Genomic DNA, 24417 nt, shown 5'->3' with positions numbered 1-24417 from the left:
AAGCATGTCATAAATTATGAGCTGAGAAATTGTATGAAAAAGACAAAATATCCACGCATTTTCGTACAATAGGAGTATTTTAACAATCTTGATTACTCCAACATGTACCAGATTGGTGTTATTGTTTTAGGAACAAATTCCATGACCAATCATCACAGAAATTAGAATTTCATACATGTTTTTCATTTTGTATTATCATGCCATAGAAAGCAAAAGCTCTAATAAGTGCGTTCACCTGGAGCTACACACAGTTCTACTAAACTGGAGCTCGTCTATCCAGAGTACCTCATACAGTTCTACTAACCTGGAGCTACATCTATCCAGAGTACCTCACACAGTTCTACTAATCTGGAGCTACATCTGTCCAAAATACCTCATACAGTTCTATTAATCTGGAGCTACATCTATCCAGAGTATCTCACACAGTTCTATTAACCTGGAGCTACATCTATCCAGAGTATCTTACACAGTTATACTAACCTGGAGCTACATCTATCCAGAGTACCTCATACAGTTCTACTAACCTGGAGCTACATCTATCCAGAGTACCTCATACAGTTCTACTAACCTGGAGCTACATCTATCCAGAGTACCTCATACAGTTATGCAAACAGGGGGCTACTTCTATCCAGAGTATCTCATACAGTTCTACTAACCTGGAGCTACATCTATCTAGAGTATCTCACACAGTTCTACTAACCTGGAGCTACATCTATCCAGAGCATCTCACACAGTTCTACTAACCTGGAGCTTCATCCATCCAGAGTATCTCACACAGTTCTACTAACCTGGAGCTACATCTATCCAGAGTATCTCACACAGTTCTACTAACCTGGAGCTACATCTATCCAAAGTATCTCACACAGTTCTACTAAACTGGAGCTACATCTATCCAGAGTACATCATACAGTTCTACTAACATGGAGCTACATCCATCCAGAGTACCTCATACAGTTCTACTAACCTGGAGCTACATCTATCCAGAGTTTCTCACACAGTTCTACTAACATGGAGCTACATCTATCCAGAGCATCTCACAAAGTTCAACTAACCTGGAGCTACATCTATCCAGAGTATCTCATACAGTTCTACTAACCTGGAGCTACATCTATCCAGAGTATCTCACACAGTTCTACTAACCCGGAGCTTCATCTATCCAGAGTATCTCATACAGTTCTACTAACCTGGAGCTACATCTATCCAGAGTATCTCATACAGTTCTACTAACCTGGAGCTACATCTATCCAGAGTATCTCACACAGTTCTACTAACCTGGAGCTACATCTATACAGAGTATCTCACACAGTTCTACTAACCTGGAGCTACATCCATCCAGAGTATCTCATACAGTTCTACTAACCTGGAGCTACATCTATCCAGAGTATCTCACACAGTTCTACTAACCTGGAGCTACATCTATCCAGAGTATCTCACACAGTTCTACTAACCTGGAGCTACATCTATCCAGAGTATCTCACACAGTCTACTAACCTGGAGCTACATCTATCCAGAGTATCTCACACAGTTTTACTAACCTTCTACTAACCTGGAGCTACATCTATCCAGAGTATCTCACCCAGTTCTACTAACCTGGAGCTACATCTATCCAGAGTATCTCACACAGTTCTACTAACCTGGAGCTACATCTATCCAGAGTATCTCACACAGTTCTACTAACCTGGAGCTATATCTATCCAGAGTACCTTACACAATTCTACTGACCTGGAGCTACATCTATCCAGAGTATCTCACACAGGCTCCAGATCAGTTCTGTCATGTTGAAAATCTTCATCTGCTCTTCAAGGACCGCCTTCTTTTCATCGTCATCATCACAACCCTCTGGAAATGTGCATTAATTAATCAGATAGATGAAGTCATGTACCTAATAGAAAATAGTTTAACAGAGATTTACTTTTGAGTTGAGGTTACAAGGTCCATAACATATATATATATTTCCATATTTTAGGTGAATTGAGACTAAAATTTCAAATTTCACAGGTATATATATATGATCATTATGAGCTTCTGGAATACCTCTTTTATCCATTTTGAGAATATGACAAATACCTGTGAAATTTGAAATTTTAGTTTCAATTCAACTACAATATGGAAATGGTAAACAAAAAAATGGTACAAAATTAGTATATATTGAAACTCCAAGTCATTTTCACTCTAAACATTTCTTAATTTCAAACATCTGAAAGTCAACTACCCATTGGGAATCTCGTAGCTTGATATAAACAAGAGGGCCAAGATGGCCCTAGTTCGATCACCTGAGAGGAGTCGGTTCATTCAATCTTTACCACATGTCAAACTTGACCTAGATATTGTCGAGACAAACATCCTGGTCAAGTTTCATCATTAATGAACCAAAACTCTGGCGTATGGAGTGTTATTGTTTTTTTAAGATTTGACCTTGTTACATATATTTTGAGTTGACCCCCCTTTCCAAACATCAAACTTAATTGCTTACAAAAATAACAAGGGCTGTTTGTAAAACATGCATGCCCCCCATATGGACTGTCAGTTGTAGTGGCAGCCATTGTGTTAATACGTTCATTGTCACTGTGACCTTGACCTTTGACCTAGTGACCTGAAAATCAATAGGGGTCATTTGCCAGTCATGATCAATGCACCTATAAAGTTTGATGATCCTATGCCTATGAGTATTCTTGAGACATCATCTGGAAACAATTTTACTGTGTCGAGTCACCGTGACCTTGACGTTTGACCTAGTGACCTGAAAATCAATAGGGGTCATCTGCGAGTCATGATCAATGTACCTATGAAGTTTCATGATCCTAGGCGTAAGCTTTCTTGAGTTATCATCTGGAAACCATTTTACTGTGTCCAAGTCACCGTGACCTTGACCTCTGACCTGAAAGTCAATAGGGGTCATCTGCGAGTCATGATCAATGTACCTATGAAGTTTCATGATCCTAGGTATAAGCGTTTTTGAGTTATCATCCGGAAACCATTTTTCCAAGTTGAGTCACCGTGACCTTGATCTTTGACCTAGTGCCCTGAAAATCAATAGGGGTCATCTGCGAGTCATGATCAATGTACCTATGAAGTTTCATGATCCTAGGCATAAGCGTTCTTGAGTTATCATCCGGAAACCATTTTACTGTTTCGGGTCACCGTGACCTTGACTTATGAACTAGTTACCTGAAAATCAATAGGGGTCATCTGCGACTCCTGATCAATGTACCAATGAAGTTTCGTGATCCTAGGAATAAGCGTTCTTGAGTTATCATCCGGAAACCATTTTACTGTTTCTGGTCACCTTGACCTTGACCTCTGACCTAGTGACCCAAAAATCAATAGGGGTCATCTGCGAGTCATGATCAATGTACCTATGAAGTTTCATGATCCTAAGTGTAAGCGTTCTTGAGTTACCATCCGGAAACCATTTTACTATTTCGAGTCACCGTGACCTTGACCTTTGACCTAGTGACCTCAAAATCTATAAGGGTCATCTGCGAGTCATAATCAATGCACCTATGAAGTTTCATGATCCTAGGCCTAAGCATTCTTGAGTTATCATCTGGAAACCATCTGGTGGACGGACTTCTAGAGTGTTCACATGTTTTCACTATATACATGAAGAGAAAAATGCCCTGCACACTGGCGGCCATGTTTTTTTACCGATCCGGAAACCATTTTCGAACTCGTCCGAGATATCAATAAAACCAATGTTTTGACCAACTTTCATGATGATTGGGCAAAAATTGTGACTTCTAGAGTGCTTACAAGATTTCTCTATGGCCAAATAGGGAAAACTGCCACTATATCCATATAGAGAAAAATACCATCTCACTGGCGGCCATGTTTTTTCACTGATCCGGACCATTTTCGAACTCGTCCGAGATATCAATAAAACCAATGTTTTGACCAACTTTCATGATGATTGGGCAAAAATTGTGACTTCTAGAGTGTTTACAAGATTTCTCTATAGCCAAATAGGGAAAACTGCCACTATATACATATAGAGAAAAATGCCACGCCCACTGGCGGCCATGTTTTTTCACCGATCTGGACCATTTTCGAACTCGTCCAAGAAATCAATTAAACCAATCTTTTGACTAACTTTCATGATGATTGGTAAAAAAATGTGACTTACAAAGTTTCTCTATAGCCAAATTAGGAAAACTGCCCCACCCACTGGCGGCCATGTTTTTCAACGGACCAGAACCACTTTTGAATTCAACCAAGATATCATTAAGACAAACATATTGACAAAGTCACATGAAGATTGGGCACGAAATGTGACTTCTAAAGTTTTTACAAGGTTTTTCTTTTTTTTACCTAGTGACCTAGTTTTTGACCCGGCACAACCCAATTTTGAACTCGGATGAGATTTCATTAGGACAAAGCTTCTGACCAAGTTTCATGAAGATGGGACAAGAAATGTGGCCTCTAGAGTGTTTACGAGCAAATGTTAACGGACGGACGTACGACAGACAAAGACCGGTCACAAAAGCTCACCTGAGCAATCAGGTGAGCTAAAAAGTGTTTGTTTTTTCTCAATTGATTCTATTATCATAACAGGGTCATTTTTCCACTTGTAAAAACACATTTTGTTTTATTCCCAAAGCATTTCTCAAAATTGTCAATGTTTTAAATTGACCTGGACTAGGTAAACATTATGAATAAATACTAATGATGAATAATATAGTATTAAATGTATTACCTGCCAGGCTATGTATGACTTACCTGTCATGCTGTACACATCCAGGCTACATGCCTTAAGTACACTCCGATACTGCTTGCTTGCTTTCACCAACCTTAAGTGTAAATACAAATGACCCGCATCATGCAAAAGTTGGTCTTGTGATGCTATATGCGGCCTATTCTATTTTTCCATACCATTATGACTTTAGAAATGTGTAATTGGACCGTCTGTTAACTTAAATATCAGAAACAAATTTCAAACTCAAACCAATCATGGACTTGAACATAATAATCATCAATTTAAATTAAAAAGTTATTTTTTAAATAACATTTTAGTATTGTTAGCACCTTTTTACACAAATAAATTCAATCCAGAGTTATTTTAATTATTCATTCTATATCAAAAGGAAGTTTGAAATAATTCCTTTCTTTTGTTCTGTAATATGATACTTTCTCTTTTTTCTCTTCTTTCACATTCTCACAAAAACAGAACTGTTATATCAGAAAAATTATTTTTTTATCATCAGCCTGAACAGATACTTGTTTATTTCTTATCAATAAGAAAACATACACACATACACAATTTACTGAAATAACTATCACGAAATCCGCCATTGTTTTTTAACAACTTTACATCTGATTCTTCTTCTTCTTATCTCTAGACTTTGTAAGTGTACTATGAAAAAAAATGTGATCCCTAAACAATATATCTATTGTTATGCATTGAAATCATTAATAAATTAGACAATAATATCTCATTGTATAACCACAATCACAAAAATTGCAGTCCTAACCACTTTCTGCTTTAGTAATTGCTGAAATGTACAGAATTTACAAATAATAATGGTAAAGAAGGTCATTCTTTGTTACAATCGTTCCCAAGTAAAAACGATGCAAACATCTCAATTATGATGCATTAAATTGAGTTGAACAAAATTCTGAGTGTCAAACTGCAGAGTTCCAAGTCAAATGAGAGTCATGCTAAAACCTAATTAATCTAGGTACAAAAGGGTCCTAATTCGGTTAAATTCGAGGTCAGAATTATGGGCCTTAGTGACCTCTCATAAAGACCTCAAACACATGTGTACAGTTTCTGTTGAATACCTGCAAAGAAACATAGAAATGGAGTTGATGCAAACTGTTCAATGAACAGTCCAGCTCAAAACATTAATAACTTCACTCCATACAATATCAATCACAACATTTTACTTACAAAGGTTTCAATGCTGTTCCTGAGGTTTCTGAGGCCCTGGCCTGTAGAGCCACAAATATGTCTGAAAATTGTGAGAAACATATCTATACACATGAAAACTGTCATGCAAGATTTCTCATACATATTTATTTCCAGTTAAATCTAAATTGCTTGCATATAGATTTGTAAAGCATTGTTTTCTGTACAACTCTGGCAGTTAAATACTCATTTTCTTCATTTTATTTATATACTCAAATAAAGCTGCATGTATTAAGAATAATGTTATCTAGTAATCAAACTAAACTTTTCATGCAAAATAAAAACCTTGTGTCGTTTGTTTTAATCTTTATAGCAATTGCTTCATAGACAGCAAGCAGGTAAGTTTATAATTATTTTAATAGTTATTGAGTTTCCAAGAAAGTCCAAAAACACTGGACCCACTGCATACACTAAATTGTTACTGGTCAAAAATCATTTAACAAACATTAAGCCCATAAATGGGGACTTGACCGGAATGTTTCTCCAAACACGAGGACCAGTGTTCTCATTATTTCAACTGCACACAATACAGACTTACTGACCTTCACATACCTTCAATGGAAATTGATGACTTTCATTGAAAAAGCAAAGAATGAAGAAATAAGGTATATATTTAGTGAAGGTCTGGACTTACTATGAGTTTCATTCACCAACTTTCGTGTTACAGGACCATGCATGTCGGTTTCCCATCGCACCTCGTTTATTACAGGAACACCCCTTGTCTTATCAGAACCTGAAATGGTAACAGTATCACTATTAATTGCAATATTATGTAAATATTGGTCCGGTACTGTCAATTGGTCTTCTCCGCTGATTCCTTAAAAAAAATTCAAAATACCTTAATAGATTTTTATGTTTGCATTTAACCTTTGAGATCTGCTATTTAGAACATGAAGGGTGTTGTTTTTTTTCAGCAAAATCTACTTCCCTTCATACAAGAATAAATGAAGCAAGATTGATTTTCTACTTTTTAAAAATATATACAATTTAATTTATAAACTTGATAGATTGTGAGGGCAATGAACACAAACTAATACCTTCCCTACGACATATAATTACCAGACTCTGCAAAAACTTTCAGGCAGTAAGACAAATCTGACAAAAGATAATAACATATGACACACATTTTGGCAGATACAATGTCTGAGAAGACATTTTCACAGATAATACGCATGAAAAGACTGAGAGAATGTCCAAATGTCATGCAAGATTTCAAAACAGGCCTCTTTCTGATCATTTGGGGAAAAAACATCATTTATTTTCTAATGTGAGAAAAAACCTTATTGTTATACCATGTATGAAGAGAAAATGTAAACTTCAAATAAATAAAATATGAATGGAATTGCACAAAATATGTTAATTTCACTCAAAGTTTAATTTTTAACAAATATCAAAAACAGATCTACAAATCCGACTTTTTTATGACAATTATTATCTTCAAGCGTATTTTAGGATTTCATCAACACATCACCATATTTACAAGTCTGACATAAAATCCGCATAATTTATCTTGATTTAAATTTAAAAAACGTTATAAAATAATAATACCTACATCCAGAGCTCCAGATAAATTTTCTGAGTTATTGGGTAAATACCCACTACTTTTGAGTTCCATTGGGTATTTTCATTTTCAATTTGGTACAAAATAAAGTCAGTACCCTCTACTTTAATTGACAATTGGGAATTTTTGTATAAAAAATGGGTATTTTTATTGTCTTAAATTCTCAAATGCTTACCTGAATGAGCTGGTTAAAGTTCCACTCTTAATTGATTAGTTTCAGAGATCTTGTGTAATTATGTAGATGTATCCATAATATACAGTCTTGATTTTTGTTTTAAAGTTTGCCCATTTTTCCACAGTTTTCTAACAATGTAAGCACTGTCAGCTCTTGCCTCCGACACAATATCGTCAAGAATTAGTTTCACTATATTTTCCGCTTGTGATTTTGTGTTGCTCGCAGTTAAATAACTTAAAATTGAGTTTCTTGTGCCTGGGTTACGATGTTTCCCTTTTTACGGCCTCGCGGTTTTGACATTTTCACAACAATAACACATAGTTACATAGACAATTTCTTCTGTACATATAAATGTGCTGAAGGTTATACTGAAAGCGCTTGGACGAAGCGGAAAGAATCCGGGTATTTCGAACCCAGGTATTTCCGGGGCAGATTTACTTTTTACACAGATGAAAAATACGATATGCATAATCAGCAATTTCAATTGGGTTTCGGTACGCAGAGTTGTTTTTTTCGTAATCGGAATTTTACATTGGGTATTTACGCAAATACGCACCTTATCTGTAGCTCTGCCTACACCACATAAATTGTGAAGGCATGTTCCAATTAAAAATTAAAGCCTCACAACTGAAAATTTAAATCCTTCCTTCATTTTGCACACGCTCATGTGTAAAAAAGCAAGTTATTTTGTTTGATGCAATCCATAGAATGACCAGTCTTATAATAGTGCAATACCTCTTTAAGACAACATTGGTAACTGTTAATATTATAGATGATACTCAAATGCAATGTCAGTCTAAAAACTGGATGTTGAGTTTTTTATAATTGAATTTTTTCTTCATTTTTAGTCAAAAATATCCAATGCGGATTTTTTTGCTCACAGTTTTGATTAGGGAAAAGGTGCAACTACTGGGCCCATGAGAACAGTAGAAAAATGCCTGCAACCACATAAGAAAATAAAGGAGACGGTTCTTTTGGAGAATGCAGTCAGCAATTTAAATTTTTACCTGTACACAGTGTTCCTTTTTTGCCTGGAAATACAAATAACCGATTCCCAAGACCCCATGTGGCTTGGAGTCCCCCAGTAGTGCTGGTGCAAGGAACTTCCTGTGAAAGAAGAATAAATTACAAGTGTCAATCAGCTCGATAATGAATAGCTAAAGAAACTTCAGCGTACAGTTTATATAGTATTGACAGACCTGTACGCTGAAGCCAACCCCGTACCGAAAGTCAACCAGAGTCATAACATATTTATGTCACGCTATAAATCAAAGAAAGCTCATTTTCTTGGATACATTTCTACATATATTGGTGAATTAATATAAATTACTGCATCGGGGATTATTTTTAGGTTCAAATGTTTCAAACGCATCTTACAATATATGAAAATAACTCTCATCAGTCTAAAATTCACAATTTAGACGCCATTGTCGCTTTGTCATGTGACGAGTTTTCATTTGGATACTTTCGGATCGACCTTGACATTTTTTGCTGAAATTGTAAACATTACTTTCGTTTTCTGAAATCTTTTATTTGTGATAAACAACTTACGTCTGGTGGCAGGGCTCGACATTAAAGGTAGTCCGACTGTCCAGGACAACCAAATTGTTAGTCCGGACAAGTAAATGAAGAATTTGCTAGTCCGACGGGACAAGTGGTCATTATTATAATTGTATAACTTAGAAAAAATGCCCTTAAAGCCATTATTTTTGTGGAGATATCATTCAACTTTTCCGAGTATATTTTGTATACGTTTAATCGTCAAAGCCCGAGATATTCTGATAGTTCCATGTGATACATGTACTACACTGTACTGTTCACAAAGGAAGCAACCCTTAACATTTTTTTCTTTGCCAAGATAACAAGAATATTCTGCCTTGTAAAGAATATGCATTTTACGACACCGGTACACACCGATCTTACAGACAATTAACGTAGTGACGTCATCTCTATGTATAGAATGATTTTGTTTTTTAAAATGTCAGTTAAGTACTGTACATATACATCACTTTTAACATTTTCTGTTTTATGGTGGCAATACACAAGTTTTTGTCAGTTATTATGGCTTTGTATAATGTTTATAAATCAATAATCTTGAGTTTTCCTGTTATTCTAGTCAGTTCTTTTTGTATTGAAATTGCCTACAATTATGTTTACATGTATTTTGAACGATTCAAGTCTTTATGATTTGAGCATTTTGTATTATTTCATTATTTTGCAAAGTACTGAGCAGAATAAGATATAATGGTCAGGACAAGTTGCTTTTTGGTCAGGACAAGTGAAATTTGGTCTACTTGTCCGACTGGACATGTGGCTTCAAAAGCTAATGTCGAGCCCTGGGTGGATTATAAGACTGATTTCAGTGTGAATCAGGTAGTTTTAAATAATATTTACTTTGAGTTTGTATTTGCACTACAATTTGTTTACAAAACAAGCCAGAATAATCTAAAATACTGGGAAATGTCATTTTGAATTTGAAAACACTTGAGCACATGGTATGTTACTAAAAATAGAAATAACGTCATATGACCGTGAAATCTCGGGAGATTCACATTTCAAGTTAGTCTGTCACATAGCTGTTTTTCTCGATATGTAAAAGCAGAATAGATAATTTTAAATGTTTAAGATAGTATTTTGTGAAAGAATATATCAGTTAAACATGAAAAATGTCAATCTTTCCGATCAAGTGGTTGATTTGGGCCAATAACTGCATTAAAAGCTGTTTTGGACCGTTTTTGTTCACTGTCAACTTTTCGGAAATTTCTGGTTGACTTTCCTAATGGGGTTGGTCCATAACTATAAAGTTGCGCCAGTCAAAAATCATAAAAAGCCACATTTAAAGTTATGGTAGCCAGAACTAGATAATGAATATCAAATATATGATTACATTTTCAGGTGAATGGACAGAATCTTCAATCAGGGTCATGCATTAATGATTTACAATTAGAAACACAATTGTAAGTTTTTATTCTTTAATTAGTATGATATCTAAAATTCCTTATCTTATGCAAATAAATTAAAAACAAAAATGCTCACTATATGTGATTATTTCATGAACAATTGATTGTTTTGTATTGTCAAATTTAAGGAAACATTCCACTAAGTCATTTTGTATTCCTCCATGGGCCATTTGAAAGTAGTGAACATTTCTGAAGATTTCCTTTTATCTTCTAGGTTAAAAGCCATTTAGCCATAGCACATATGGGTATTATGGTTATTTCCTGTATCCTATGTGTGCCTGCAATATTTTGGTGCGTTTCTTTGGGTACTACGTTGAAAGGTAAACTTTTTGGTTGCGTCTCAGTGTCCGACAAATTTCTTATTTTTCAGGTAGCCCACTGGGCTACCAATAAAAATATTTGGTAGCCCATTAAAATTTTCCTACAAAATGATAAGAGGCAGGTTTTCATCTTTATTTTAGTTCTTCATTTACATATACTTAATATGTATACATACATATACATTAAAAATAGCAAGTAGTCTGATGTACACAGTCAATATCGTAAATTAATGTTACAGTACAGGCACAGTGTACTTCAATGTAAATGTACCAAAGAAAATCATATACTACATGTAGATATTACATGTATGTGCACATGTATGTGTACTTAAATTCGGACAGCACGTAAAGTCGTAAACGTAAATAAAGCGTTTAGATGATCAATACGATTGACTCGTATGGTGTTAATCAATGCAATTGCCCTTTTTAACAACAAATACCGAGTTTCAAGAAATCAAGAGTATTAAATCATTTATTTACTTGTGTCCGACTTTAAGTACTGTCCGACTTTACGTATTGCATCCGTATGTTACGACACTTGTGTGCAGTCAGTATACAATACAATAATTGTTTCAATAATGAAGGAACTGATACAGCGTAACGGTAACGATACAGCGTGTTTACATGATATTTTATTAAGAGAAAATGTAAATGCCAAATAATTCGCGAGATAACCCGGTACTTTAGTTGAAATTCACAACGAAACTTTTAATGGAAATTAAATGATCTCAATGTTGTACCCGCTACACAATTTTTATTTACAAATAAATACACCCACGCAAATTTTCGCGCGCTTTTTATCAGGACAAAGAAATTCATTTCTTAAATGTAGAATTTTGTAACCTAAAATAGCTGTACAAAATGCGTGCAAACCGTGGCAGGTTATTTACGCATGTTGCAATACAACGGTCCTGATTGGGAGCTTATTTCATCATATCTTTAAATAGAACCATATGCCGAAATTCATTTGACACTTTAGAAAATTTCAAACGTTTGTGTTTATGACTCTTATTGTCTATATTACCCACCCATAATTTGATTTTAAAAATATAAATCGGGCATATATGGGATTATTGATTAACAGTCGATTAATCCAATTGTTTATTGACAATGCAAACTAATTAGCAGGTGTTAACCGCGTTCACAAAGTTGTCATTAATATTCATTTTTGGTTTCGTTACCGTTTTGAAGAATCCGCTATTGTTTTGATTTATTTAATGTTTGGCGTCCTTGGATATTTAACGACATCAAAAACTTTGTCGCTATTACTCATTGTTGCGGTTAACAAAGAATTCCAAAATGCGAAATGATGTTGCATCATGTGCGCCAACTATCCAACCGGCTCTCATTATATTATTAGCAGACGACAAATGTTGATTCTTATTGGATGATTAAATTACACTGTTACTGTTTAAGACATAACCGCAAGTGATCGGTGACTGATAAGATAATTGATTGCACTTTGTTATCGGATTATAAGCAATACACAGTGTACAAACACATGGTCAGCATGTTTATTCTACGTATGTCTGTCAATAAACCGGGCTACCGCTCTTATAGATTTATAGTAGCCCGGCGGGCGTCAGCTGGAAAATGTAAGTAGACCGATGAAAAATTTTGGTAGCCCCCGGGCTCCGGGCAATGGATTTGTCGGACACTGCGTCTACTTAAGTACTGTGCTGTTGTAGTAGTCTGACTGTCGTAATCGTAATTTCCAATGGTGCTTGCATTCTGGCAAATTTTACTTTCTGGAACCTTTTCGGTTGCAATTTTCTAGACTAGAGGACAGATCCATCTTAACAATGAAACGAGACTCGCAAAAATTGATACAAATATAAAATACAAATTTTATTTAAAGTCGGTTTCTACAGAACAAGTATAACATTAGCGATGTATCGCTATTGACCGACACTTGTATTGCTCGTGTAATAACAGTTCGAACCAAACAATTCGGATAGTGAATGATCATACATATCACTAAATTGAACGATTGTACACACTATGACAGAAGTTTTAAACACGTATATTGTTATAATTAACTATAATTTGTAATTTATTTATACAAACAATTATAAAATCTTTGTTAATTGATAAATTTACCAAATAATAAGGATCCTTTTCGCGCTCGGTCATTTTTCGTTGAAGAGCAACTTTAGCTGGTGCCCGTCATTCATCAGAACACGGGACCCGAACCAGGAACCATTATACTAAGTTGTCGTTCTTGTTAATCGATGGAAACGTCATAAGAAAAATTATGCCAACAAGCCATCTGTCAAAATGGGAAACACTGACACAAAACTAAATTTCAGAAAAGCTGTCATTCAGCTAACGACAAAAACTCAGGTACAAATGGCACGTGCAGTGCACGTAATACAAATTTGCTTTGTAATTTTATGAAGTGCTGCACAGTTTCCCCACCCACTTAACTTAAAAGTCTTAAGCTAGGATAAAAAGATCTGTGCTTATTTGCACAAATTAAAAGTAGATAATGAACTGTATAAGTATGATAACATATGTGACTTTACAAGGCGACAAAAAAATCGTTAAAACGGTTGGTCTGTCGCATAAATTGCTTGAAGCTGAGCTTAAATGCTTAAAACACAGCAACAGTTAAACATTGACACTGACGCTCGATTGGTCATTGTCGGCTCGGGTACTACTTTACATGTAACCCGAGTACTCTTAAGTATGCTTACATGTAGCCCGCTAAATTGGTCGTTGTTGGCTATTTATTTTTTTTATTAATTATGTTCACATTTATATCTATTGTCTGCTGAATGGCCTCTATATTAATGAAACTCATACTCAAAAAACATGTTTTTTTTAAAGAAAAGTTTGTTTAAGATAAACAATATTGTTTTTAGGTAATTGGTAGCGCGTTTTATGATATCTGATTTTGGGTGGGAATACAACTCGGGTACATGTCAGTATATTTACCGTACCTGGGGAGTATGTAGTTATGCTTAAGAGTACACTGAATACGTGTAATTAGTACCCGAGCCAACAATGACCAATCAAGCAACACTGACAGTTGTAAAATTGTATGTTGTTAATGAGTTACCAGGGCCCTCGTTTGGCCGTTTTTGGGGCCGAAATTCGGTTCATTCCCCCCTTAAAAAGTATACTTTTTTCCCCTATTTCAGCTAAAAATTCCCCCCTCTAAATTTTTTTTTTCTACTTTTATACCTGTTTCCAGCTGGTATCATGCTATAAACCTTTGATTAAATGTATATTTATGTAAATTACATTAAAATATAGCAATTTTAAGTGTTGAATGGTTGGTGAAAAGATCTTCTAAAATTCCCCTTTTCGCCCAAAACGACGCAAAATTCCCCCCTGTAAGGGCCCTGACCCCAATCCCCCTAAGTGTAGCAAGGAGCCTGGTTACTGAGGTTGTTAGTTTAAGCTTATTATTGATGTCATGGTGATGAATACTTTCATGTATACAATTTATGCTTATTATTGTTTGTTTTCCACCAAGCCCTAAGTAAATGAGTGTGAGTGTGTGTATGTGTGTTTAGAAGTCTATAATGTTCCTTTGTTGCAGAGGCTGTACTAAGTGAGGACCCAGAGTGTGTCCAATCACTCCTTTCTAATTTACTTACTAGACTTACAAAACTCGGGACCTATTTAGAATTTTTATAGCTGAAATTGTTCAGCTATTTATTTTTTACTGAAAGGCATTCAATTTTGGTGTGTTTTTGTGTTTTGGAGAGAAGCTTGGGTAATAAACCAAACTTTTCATGTATTGTTGTTGATTTATATCATATCAAATAGTTGTTTGCAACCTCCCAGTATCTGTAAAGGAAAATCTTCCTAAAGTCTGGTACACAGCAAAGTTCACATGCACTGGGAGTAAGGATTGAACCCAAGTGGCCTAGCTTGTGAACCAACCTCTGTGTTAAACAAACAGCCTCTAAAAATATGATCCTTTTTTTTCATATAAAAAATTGATTCCAACACAACATATATAAAATTTATAATAATTCATTAAATGATGATTTTCAGCCCATTGAAGCCAGTGATGAAGCGTTCTGGGAGCAGTTCTGGTCAGACTGTGTTACTTGTGTGCAGGATGTTTTCACACTCATACCCGCAGCAGAAATTCGGGCCTTACGAGAGGAATCGCCTTCCAACCTGGCAACACTTTGCTATAAGGCTGTAGAGAAGCTTGTTGCAGCAGCAGAGAGTGGTTGCCCTTCTCAACGGGAACAACAAATAGGTATTTGAAGGAGTGTTTTGTTGTTATATAGAGAACATTATACTAATACAACTTACTAGAATGATACATTTTAAGAGACTCAGCGTGATAATCATTTGACAGAACAAGACATTAACATACTTACCCAAATACCAGAAATATTCAGAAAAATATAGTTTTGCATTATTGTTCTAAGCTATTGATAATTGAATGTATTAAGTGGATTATAAAAGGAACAATGTTGTTGTTTTTTCAGTTTTGAACTGCGTCCGATTGCTAACAAGAGTACTGCCGTACATATTTGAGGACCCAGATTGGAGAGGCTTCTTTTGGTCAACATTGCCTGGCCAAGCAGAGGAAACTGAGGTTGGGACAATAGATATACATTTACAGATATGTATTTACACATGCAATCCACATCCTCAATTATAATGAAATATATTTAATAAACTCAAAAAGGGTTTTTATTATATTTTGTATGCTAGTGTAAGGTATATAGTAACTTAGCTAGGTTTATTTTTCAAATATTAAAACATTAAATAATGTGCATGTAAACAATTATTTCTTAACTTTAATATTGATTTACCATTGCGTTTTTTTTTGTATTTCAGAATGAAAGTCCTCCACTGGCTCAGACATTGCTAAATGCATTGTGTGTAAGTTTAGTCATTGATGTTTTGTCAATTAATATGTATAATATGCTCAGTTGGATTTAGTGAAACATTAGTACTTTTTATTTCGAGACATGCTGGAAAAGATGACATTATATTTTATAGGATCTGCTGTTTTGTCCAGAGTTTACAGTTGCATCAAACAGAAAATCCGGACCAGTAAGTCTACAATTTAGTTCACCTTACCATGATATTTGATAGACAATGTGTTAAGACATTCAGCAAGCAGTGGCTTAATTGTTAATCGTCATACATATATTTTTATGCCCCCGGTAGGGTGGCATATAGCAGTTGAACTGTCTGTCTGTCAGTCAGTCAGTCAGTCAGTGTGTCAGTCTGTCCGTCCGTACATGTGCATCTCATGGAGCTGCACATTTTGAGTGGTGAAAGGTCAAGGTCATCCTTCAAGGTCAAATATATGGTGTCTGTCCGTTCGAAAACTTTAACATTGGCCTTAACTTTTTCAATATTCAAGATAGCAACTTGATATTTGGCATGCATGTGTATCTCATGGAGCTGAACATTATGAGTGGTGAAAGGTGAAGGTCAAGAGCATTCTTCAAGGTCAAATGTCAAATATATGGCCTCTGTCCCTCCGTCCGAAAACTTTAACATTGGCCATAACTTTTTCAATATTTAAGATAGCAACTTGATATTTTGCATGCATGTGTATCTCATGGAGCTGCACATTTTGAGTAGTGAAAGGTGAAGGTCAAGGTCATCATTCAAGGTCAAATGTCAAATATATGGTGTCTGTCTGTTCGTCCGAAAACTTAAACGTTGGCCATTACTTTTTCAATATTGAAGATAGCAACTTGATATTTGGCATGCATGTGTATCTCATGGAGCTGCACATTTTGAGTGGTGAAAGGTCAAGGTCATCCTTCAAGGTTAAGGTCAAAGGTCAATTTTTGCAAAATTGAAGATAGCAACTTGATATTTGGCATTCATGCATACCTCATGGAGCTGCACATTTTGAGTGGTGAAAGGTCAAAGTCAAGGATATCCTTCATGGTCAAAGGTCAAAATTTTGCAATATAAGATAGTAACTTGATATTTGGCATGCATGTGTATCTCATAGAGCTGCACATTTTGAGTGGTGAAAGGTCAAGGTCATCCTTCAAGGTCAAAAGTCAAATTTTGCAATTTTGAAGATAGCAACTCCATATTTGGCATGCATGCGTATTTCATGGAGCTGCACATTTTGAGTGGTGAAAGGTTAAGGTCATCCTTCAAGGTCAAAGGTAAAATATATGGCTTTAAAGCGGCGCAGTAGGGGGCATTGTGTTTCACGAACACAGCTCTTGTTTTAACATAAGTTAACTATCAACTGTGTTTTTAAGACTTTTATATATGAACCGCGCTCTGTGAAAAGGTATTTTATGCATATGCATAAAGTGTTGGCCCAGATTAGCCTGTGCAGTGTGCACATGCTTATCAGGGATGACACTTTCCACCCTAACTGGTTTTTGAAAGAAGATACTTTCTTTACACGACAAGTATCATAAAAGCGGAAAGTGAGGTCCCTGATTAGTCTGTGCGGACTGCACAGTCTGATCAGGGACGTCACTTAACGCACATGCATTAAACCCCCTTTTCACAGAGCATGGCCCATATGTATGTGTTGTTCTAAATCGCCCTTGTCATGTCTGTAATTGCATATGTGGCATTTGATTGATATTTACAATAATCACTCAAAAATGAAATTGCTGTAGAAAAAATCTCAATTGTTATACCTTATACTACGTTTTAAGGATAACCCAGAAGATATGGCCTCCATTGACAGTTGTGAATACATATGGGAAGCAGGTGTTGGGTTTGCAAACTCCCCACACCACAATGTTCACCATGACAACAACCGTAGTGAAATCATCAAGTTGTTGTTGACATGCTTCTCTGAAACAATGTACCTGCCACCGATAGGTAACAGTAGTTTTTTCTAACATTTTTAATGATATGAATAGATCTCTTATATGTGTGGCCCAACCTTATGATTACCTTCAATACCTCATGTCATTTTACTCATGTAAATGCAGTTCTGATTCTAAGCTAAAGATATTATTTTAGATGTTTACAACACATTTCAGAACCAATGAATAAGGTGGAGGGTTGTTATAATCAGACAAAAATGAATATTTTATAATGTAGTTGTTACTTTACTAGTTGGTCTTTCTAGAGAACTCAATGGTGATGGGCATATCATACCAGTGATTTAGACATACAACAACATTAAAAAATATATTGTGTGTGAAGTCAAATATTGTTAGCACAATGTTTTCCCACATGATTTGAGATCTGTATTTGGATGCATGTAGCTGGCACTTCAATCTGTTTTAGCTGATGCACACAGCTCTCCCAATCAGTGGATTCATTTCTTCACCTCAACAGAAAACAGGTTAACGTTTGTATTGATTGCTCACCTATATATGTACACAATTATAACCAGTTAATAAGGAATAAGTAATCAACTTGGTAAATAACACTGTAGTTACTTTTTCAGTAACTTTTTCATTTAATTTGTTCAAAATTGTTCTTAATTGTATTCTAAAAGCAACATTTCGTTTTTAAAAAATACAGTCAACATTTGTTTCTTGAGTGCATAATACCAACAATGTTATTAAAATAGTTTTTAGGTATTACTAGGGTCTGTCTGTTATAAGAACCCAATAGATTGGCTATAGTTCTTTACCGAGCTAGCTCAATTAGTAGAGAGCAGGAATGTTAAGGCAGTAAAAGAACTTGTAAGGGAATCAGTCATGAAATTACTTCTATTGTCATCATTCCCCAACTCTCATTCACTTACTGGCATAACTTATAATAAGTATTTAGACTTAGTATTGTTAAACTTCTTCTGTATGGCAAAGCCTGCTCAGGAGAAGTGTAAGTTTGTTAACTGACTGCATTAAATCGTGTAAAAAATGCAGAACAAAATTGATGTGGCAATAAATGAAATTATCTATTGGTTTCTTTGGCCTTTCATTTACAGACATGCTTTACCATTGTTTACCTCCTTGATCAACGTTGTGTGCGCCTATGACCCGGTGGGGTACGGACTGCCCTACAACCACCTGATGTTCACGGACTCCAGGGAGGCATTGGTGGAGTCCGCATTGCAGGTGCTCTGCGTTACCATGGAGAATGAGGCGACCAACCAGAACGTGTCTGTGGACGGCACTGCCGGGGGTACTGCAATGGAGCCACATGCTGAGGTCAGTAGGGCTGGACTGTAGAGTTTTGAATGTGTTTAAACTTGGATGACTGTTAAAGTAGTTGATCCATTATAATATAACTGCATGCACTTTAAATTATAGAAAATGTAAGACCTGATTTCATGTTCAGAATTCTCGTATCACACATATTTGAATATTATTGGTATTTAAAATCATTAATTGTAGTATTAAGTGCCATACACAAAATGTTAGTCAATTATGGACGGAACAAATTGAAAATAATTATACCCCCACAAACAAAGTTTAGGGGGGTATATAGGAGTGAACATGTCTGTCGGTCTGTCTGTCTGTCTGTCGGTTTGTATTAAGTGTCCGCTCTCTAATTCAAGTAGTTTCAATCCGATCTTCACCACACTTGGTCAGAAGTTGTAACTAGATGATGTGTAGGTCAAGTTTGAACATGGGCCATGCCGGGTCAAAATCTAGGTCACGGGGTCACTTAGTGTGTTTTAAACCTCACCATGTTGTCCACTTTCTTATTCAAGTAGTTTTTATCCAATCTTCACCAAAATTGGTCAGAAGTTGTATCTTGATAATGTCTAGAGCAAGTTTGAATATGGGTCATGCCGGGTCAAAAACAAGGTAACGAGGTCACTTAGTGGGTTTTAAACATCACAATGTTGTCCGCTCTCTAATTCAAGTAGTTTTCATCCAATCTTAACCAAACTTGGTCAGAAGTTGTATCTAGATGATGTCTAGGTCAAGTTTGAATATGGGTCATGCCGGGTCAAAAACTGGGTCACGGGGTATCTTAGTGCGTTTTAAACCTCACCATATTGTCCGCTCTCTAATTCAAGTAGATTTCATCCAATCCTCACCAAACTTGGTCACAAGTTTTATCTCAATGATCTCTAGGACAAGTTTGAACATGGGCCATTCAGGGCCTAAAACTAGGTCACAGGGGTCACTTAGTGCGTTTTTTAACATTCAGCATGGTGTCCGCTCTCTAATTCAAGTAGTTTACATCTGATCTTCACCAAACTTGGTCAGAAGTTTTATGGAGATGATCTTAAGGCCAAGTTAGAACATGGGCCTTTCAGGGTCAAAAACTAGGTCAAGGGGTCTTTTAGTGCGTTTTAAAAATTGAGCATGGTGTCCGCTGTTTTTTGTGAAGATGACATGCAAAATATTATGTGTCAATGCGGCATGCAGGGGTATTGGTCACGTCTGTGACAAAGCTCTAGTTATTATTGTTTATGTTATTCGCACAATGTATATATAATTCAGCTTTTAATAAAAGATGTTGTCTTAATAAGATTTTCAACCAGCCCTTGTATTTGCCTTGCAGGCTGCAGGTCCAGACAACTTGTTCGTGAACTACTTATCAAGAATTCACAGGGAGGAGGTACACTAAATTTACACCATTAAGACCTGCATTCATTTATGCACGAAAACAAAATAGCAACTATGAAAATATATATATTAATATATCCTGTTGTAAATTTGAATGAACTACAAGAAACCATGGTGACCATTTTTCCCAATACTTATTTTACCAAAAAACTCAAATTTTATAGGCTCTTGTATGTTCATGTTTGGAGAAGTATGCATGAAACTGTTGTATGTAAGAAAGATGTATTAAGCTGTGTGTTTTACACTAAACCTCCTATGTTTGAGACGCATATCGAGGGGTGAACGGAAGACTGTTGTAACTCATATTAAATAAAGAAGGAGATACAACAGTTTTCCGTTCAGCCCTCGATATGTGTTAATTGTGGTCCCAGACAAGCCTGTGTAATCTGCACAGACTAATCAGGGACAACACTTTCTGCTTTGATGGATTTTTTTGTTTCAATGAAGTTTTTCTTACCAGTAATCCAGTTTAGGCAGAAAGTGTTGTCCCTGATAAACCTGTGTGGACTGCACAGGCTAATCTGGGACAACACTATACGCATTAAGCCCCGTTTTTAAAGAACGAGGTTCATTTTGTTTCAGGACTTCCACTTCATTCTGAAAGGCATAACACGCCTCCTGAACAACCCACTGATGCAGACCTACCTTCCTGGCTCCACCAAGAAAATACACTTCCACCAAGAGCTGCTAGTGCTCTTCTGGAAAATGTGTGACATTAACAAGGTAAATACAAAATGTGTGACATTAACAAGGTAAATACAAAATGTGTGACATTAACAAGGTAAATACAAAATGTGTGACATTAACAAGGTAAATACAAAATGTGTGACATTAACAAGGTAAATACAAAATGTGTGACATTAACAAGGTAAATACAAAATGTAGTATGATTCTCTATCTTGTTTTGGACTTTCAATCAAGTATTATAGTTTAAGTTTGTGACATATATGTTTTGGTTGTCAGAAAAGTAGTTAAAATTGCGCCCCCTCCCCCCCCCCCCCCCCAAAAAAAAAACACACACACACAACTCACATACTTATCATTACAAAAGTATTCAATTATTAGAATTAAAAATATTATAATATATTTTTGGATGAACTGTTGGTAAGATCAAAACATGTTATGGAAGGATGACACAGATTATTGAGCGGTACAATAATGAACATACTTCTTAGAATGTCACTGTTAACCTTTACATAGTAGGTGCATGTACATGCTATTTTGTTTTTCAGAAGTTTATGTTCTATGTGTTGAAGAGCAGTGATGTACTGGACATTCTTGTCCCCATCCTGTACTACTTGAATGATGCCAGGGCAGACCAATGTATGTACATGCACATTACAATTGCATTTTATGTTTAAACCTTTTAAATGTATTATTGACCATCTAAATTGTATGACAATAATTAGAAGGCAGAGATTCTAAATCATTTGGTTCTCCACTGAATGTTGCCTACCCTGACCAAATCACATTTTTTTAATTGTGTCGCCTAGTTTAATAACTGTGTATGTTTGCTTCAGGGGAAGTTCTTGTTATGGTTTGAATAGTTGCACTCGTGTCGATAGTATGGAAATGTGCATTACCAGTCATTTTCATTAGCATTTTAATCTCCTCTCCAGCTATCAATTAAGGTTATATTTTCACTCTGTGAGCTTCATAAGTGTTACTTAATTGTTATGTTTTTCTTTTGTGCAATTGAATTAACAACATGACGGTGTAGAAATGTAGATTACTAGACAATATTATATTGATTGCTCTCATAAAGTTTTAATAAAGTGTTATTTTTTTATGTAGTATTTAGGAAAACTACATTTAATAAATAGATTAAATAAATTTTGTCTGCTAGAGATTTTTGTAAAGAAAACTATAATTATAAGCAGATGCAAAATCAAAATTACTTAGTGGCAAAAAGACAGTAGCACACTTATGGCAGAATGTATCCTATGTATACCTGTACAGCTCGGGTGGGCCTGATGCACATTGGCGTGTTCATCCTGCTGTTACTGAGTGGGGAGAGGAACTTTGGGGTGCGTCTCAACAAGCCCTACACCGTGAGGGTACCCATGGATATACCTGTGTTTACAGGCACACATGCAGACTTTCTCATCATTGTGAGTGGTGCAATTTTCAAAACCATCGTCCTTAAGAATGTTCTGATTTACCTTTCTTTTAAATCTTAGATCAACGTTACACCAAAACTCGGAGATATTATTCATATCCAAATGTCTGTGTAAGGCTCTGATTAAGGTCAATGTACATCATCTTCATATCATTTTTTCTATAACAGGTTTTTAACTGAAACTGTATACATGTGTTTGGGGTTGTTGTGTGAGGTCTCAACGTTTCACGACTCTTTACCTGCAATTAAGCATTATTATGCCCCTTTTTGTACATTTTTTTTAAATGTAAATTTGCAAGAAAATTGGTGACGGTTAACTTGCAGTGGAGTATAGGTACTCAAAATAGAAAAACGAACTTCTGCTAAATAGTTTAGTGTGGATGGAGCTATTGTGTTCTAATTTTGGGGATGGATAGCTTAAATGTTGACCTAGGTTGGTATTGCATTTGGGGCCAGTTGGATCAAGGACATTGTCACCGAAAATAGAAAATGGTCTCCACTATAAAACTTGAGTTTGGCTGAAGTTATTGTGATGTAATTTTGTGTGTAAGTAGTCTATATGCAGACCTTGCTTACAAAGTTAATTAAACTAAATAAATTGGTAAAATGTTGAAAGCCTTCATCCTTAGCATGGTCTCATCTCTTTTTTTAATTTATTAATTTTCTACTTAATGTTTTGACGTACTGCATTAGTAGTACACATATTCATCATCAAATATGTCTTGGTCATCATATTAAGTGAGTGACAGAAAATGTACATTTTACAGACAAAGCAGAAATATAGTCGAGCATGCTGTTTTTTGAAAGCTCATGTAAATGTTTATGATCTCTTATCTTCATTATGGCAATACAGGTAGCTTCTTTTGACTCTTTTCATATTTATTCTTTTTAAAGATCAAGATCCTGTGCCACACCTGTCGCAATGTAATGATAGGTCATTCTTGGCCTTAAAACTATTAATCTAATCTTAATCTGTATTTGCGCAGATTGTTGTCAATCAAAAAGTGAGTTTTTTATTATTGGGCTTAAAAAAAAGTCTTTAACAACAATTCATTACCAAAGTTACTGCTATGATCACTATTATAAATACATATTTACTGTTTCTTTATACCAGTAAATTATTTCCATGTTAACATTTCAGGTGTTTCACAAAGTCATCACCACAGGTCATCAGCGTCTGCAGCCTCTATTTGACTGCCTGCTCACCATCATTGTCAATGGTGAGTGCATTCAAGTGCCATCTTTACAGCTGCTATGTTATACTTTTATCACTTTGTATACCTTATTACCTGCTTTAAACTCACCATGAGCATGTTGTCATTGTGTGATGCCCTTTTGTCTGTTATATTTTGTCTGCTTGGTATGAAATTAACATTTGCCTTGTGAAAGTCTTTATAAAGCCATTTATTGGCTAATCATCAAAACTTGGTGAGAACATTTGTCCCAATGATATCTTGGCCAAGTATGAAACTGGGTTACGGGTCTCAGGTCAAAACTAGTATAGAATTTCTCATTTTGTATTACACAGTATATTATAGTTTCTTAACTTACTGTTGATGTTTAAGTTAAGTGACTTTATGAATGCAAAAAAAATCATTGCAGTAGGATTCCTAATTGTTGCTCGCAATTGATTGAACAATATTTAAGCAGAGTTCAAAAAATTTAAATGGGCCTAGAAATTGAATATTTATGTTTCATCAAGTACTTTCATTATTTTAATATCTACCTTGCTAGAATAGTGTTGTTCCTTAGGGTCTCAGGTGAGCGCCTTAGGGCCCATGGCCTCTTGTTCAATTCAATAGAAGAGTCCCTTTAAGGGTTTGAGATGAAAAAGATCAGACACTCATTATGATGTCATACAAATGATACAATACAATTTTGTATTATACTTGCCCATGAAATTTGTTAGGGTTATTTCATTT

General features: G+C 35.5%; 2 protein-coding genes across 5 annotated transcripts in view; one reads left to right on the top strand and one right to left on the bottom strand.

Annotated features, from left to right (window-relative positions):
- Window positions 1-13168, bottom strand: part of LOC127866559 (nuclear pore complex protein Nup85-like) — a 41053-nt gene extending 27885 nt beyond the window's left edge. For 2 of the 3 annotated variants that reach the window (XM_052407182.1, XM_052407183.1), the window contains exons 1-6: window positions 13022-13168; window positions 8649-8748; window positions 6540-6638; window positions 5888-5948; window positions 4717-4787; window positions 1723-1839 (exon numbers count right to left, since the gene is read on the bottom strand). In XM_052407182.1, the coding sequence (XP_052263142.1) occupies window positions 1723-1839; window positions 4717-4787; window positions 5888-5948; window positions 6540-6638; window positions 8649-8748; window positions 13022-13054 (481 nt within the window). In that variant the 5' untranslated portion in view covers window positions 13055-13168. The remainder of the gene's footprint in view (window positions 1-1722; window positions 1840-4716; window positions 4788-5887; window positions 5949-6539; window positions 6639-8648; window positions 8749-13021) is intronic. The other variant, XM_052407181.1, reaches the window with a different exon arrangement.
- The window catches only part of LOC127866558 (protein HID1-like), a 38276-nt gene continuing 26955 nt past the window's right edge, over window positions 13097-24417 (top strand). For both annotated transcript variants that reach the window (XM_052407179.1, XM_052407178.1), the window contains exons 1-13: window positions 13097-13264; window positions 14930-15143; window positions 15379-15488; window positions 15734-15778; window positions 15899-15952; window positions 17548-17716; window positions 18131-18188; window positions 18780-19002; window positions 20312-20368; window positions 20959-21099; window positions 21609-21699; window positions 22336-22487; window positions 23637-23715. In XM_052407179.1, the coding sequence (XP_052263139.1) occupies window positions 13199-13264; window positions 14930-15143; window positions 15379-15488; window positions 15734-15778; window positions 15899-15952; window positions 17548-17716; window positions 18131-18188; window positions 18780-19002; window positions 20312-20368; window positions 20959-21099; window positions 21609-21699; window positions 22336-22487; window positions 23637-23715 (1459 nt within the window). In that variant the 5' untranslated portion in view covers window positions 13097-13198. The remainder of the gene's footprint in view (window positions 13265-14929; window positions 15144-15378; window positions 15489-15733; window positions 15779-15898; window positions 15953-17547; window positions 17717-18130; window positions 18189-18779; window positions 19003-20311; window positions 20369-20958; window positions 21100-21608; window positions 21700-22335; window positions 22488-23636; window positions 23716-24417) is intronic.

The sequence above is a fragment of the Dreissena polymorpha genome, chromosome 2 (genome assembly GCF_020536995.1).
Source record: "Dreissena polymorpha isolate Duluth1 chromosome 2, UMN_Dpol_1.0, whole genome shotgun sequence".
Lineage (NCBI taxonomy): Eukaryota > Metazoa > Mollusca > Bivalvia > Myida > Dreissenidae > Dreissena > Dreissena polymorpha.
The sequence above is the reverse complement of the archived record's forward strand: the minus strand, read 5'-3'. Positions and strand labels throughout refer to the sequence as shown.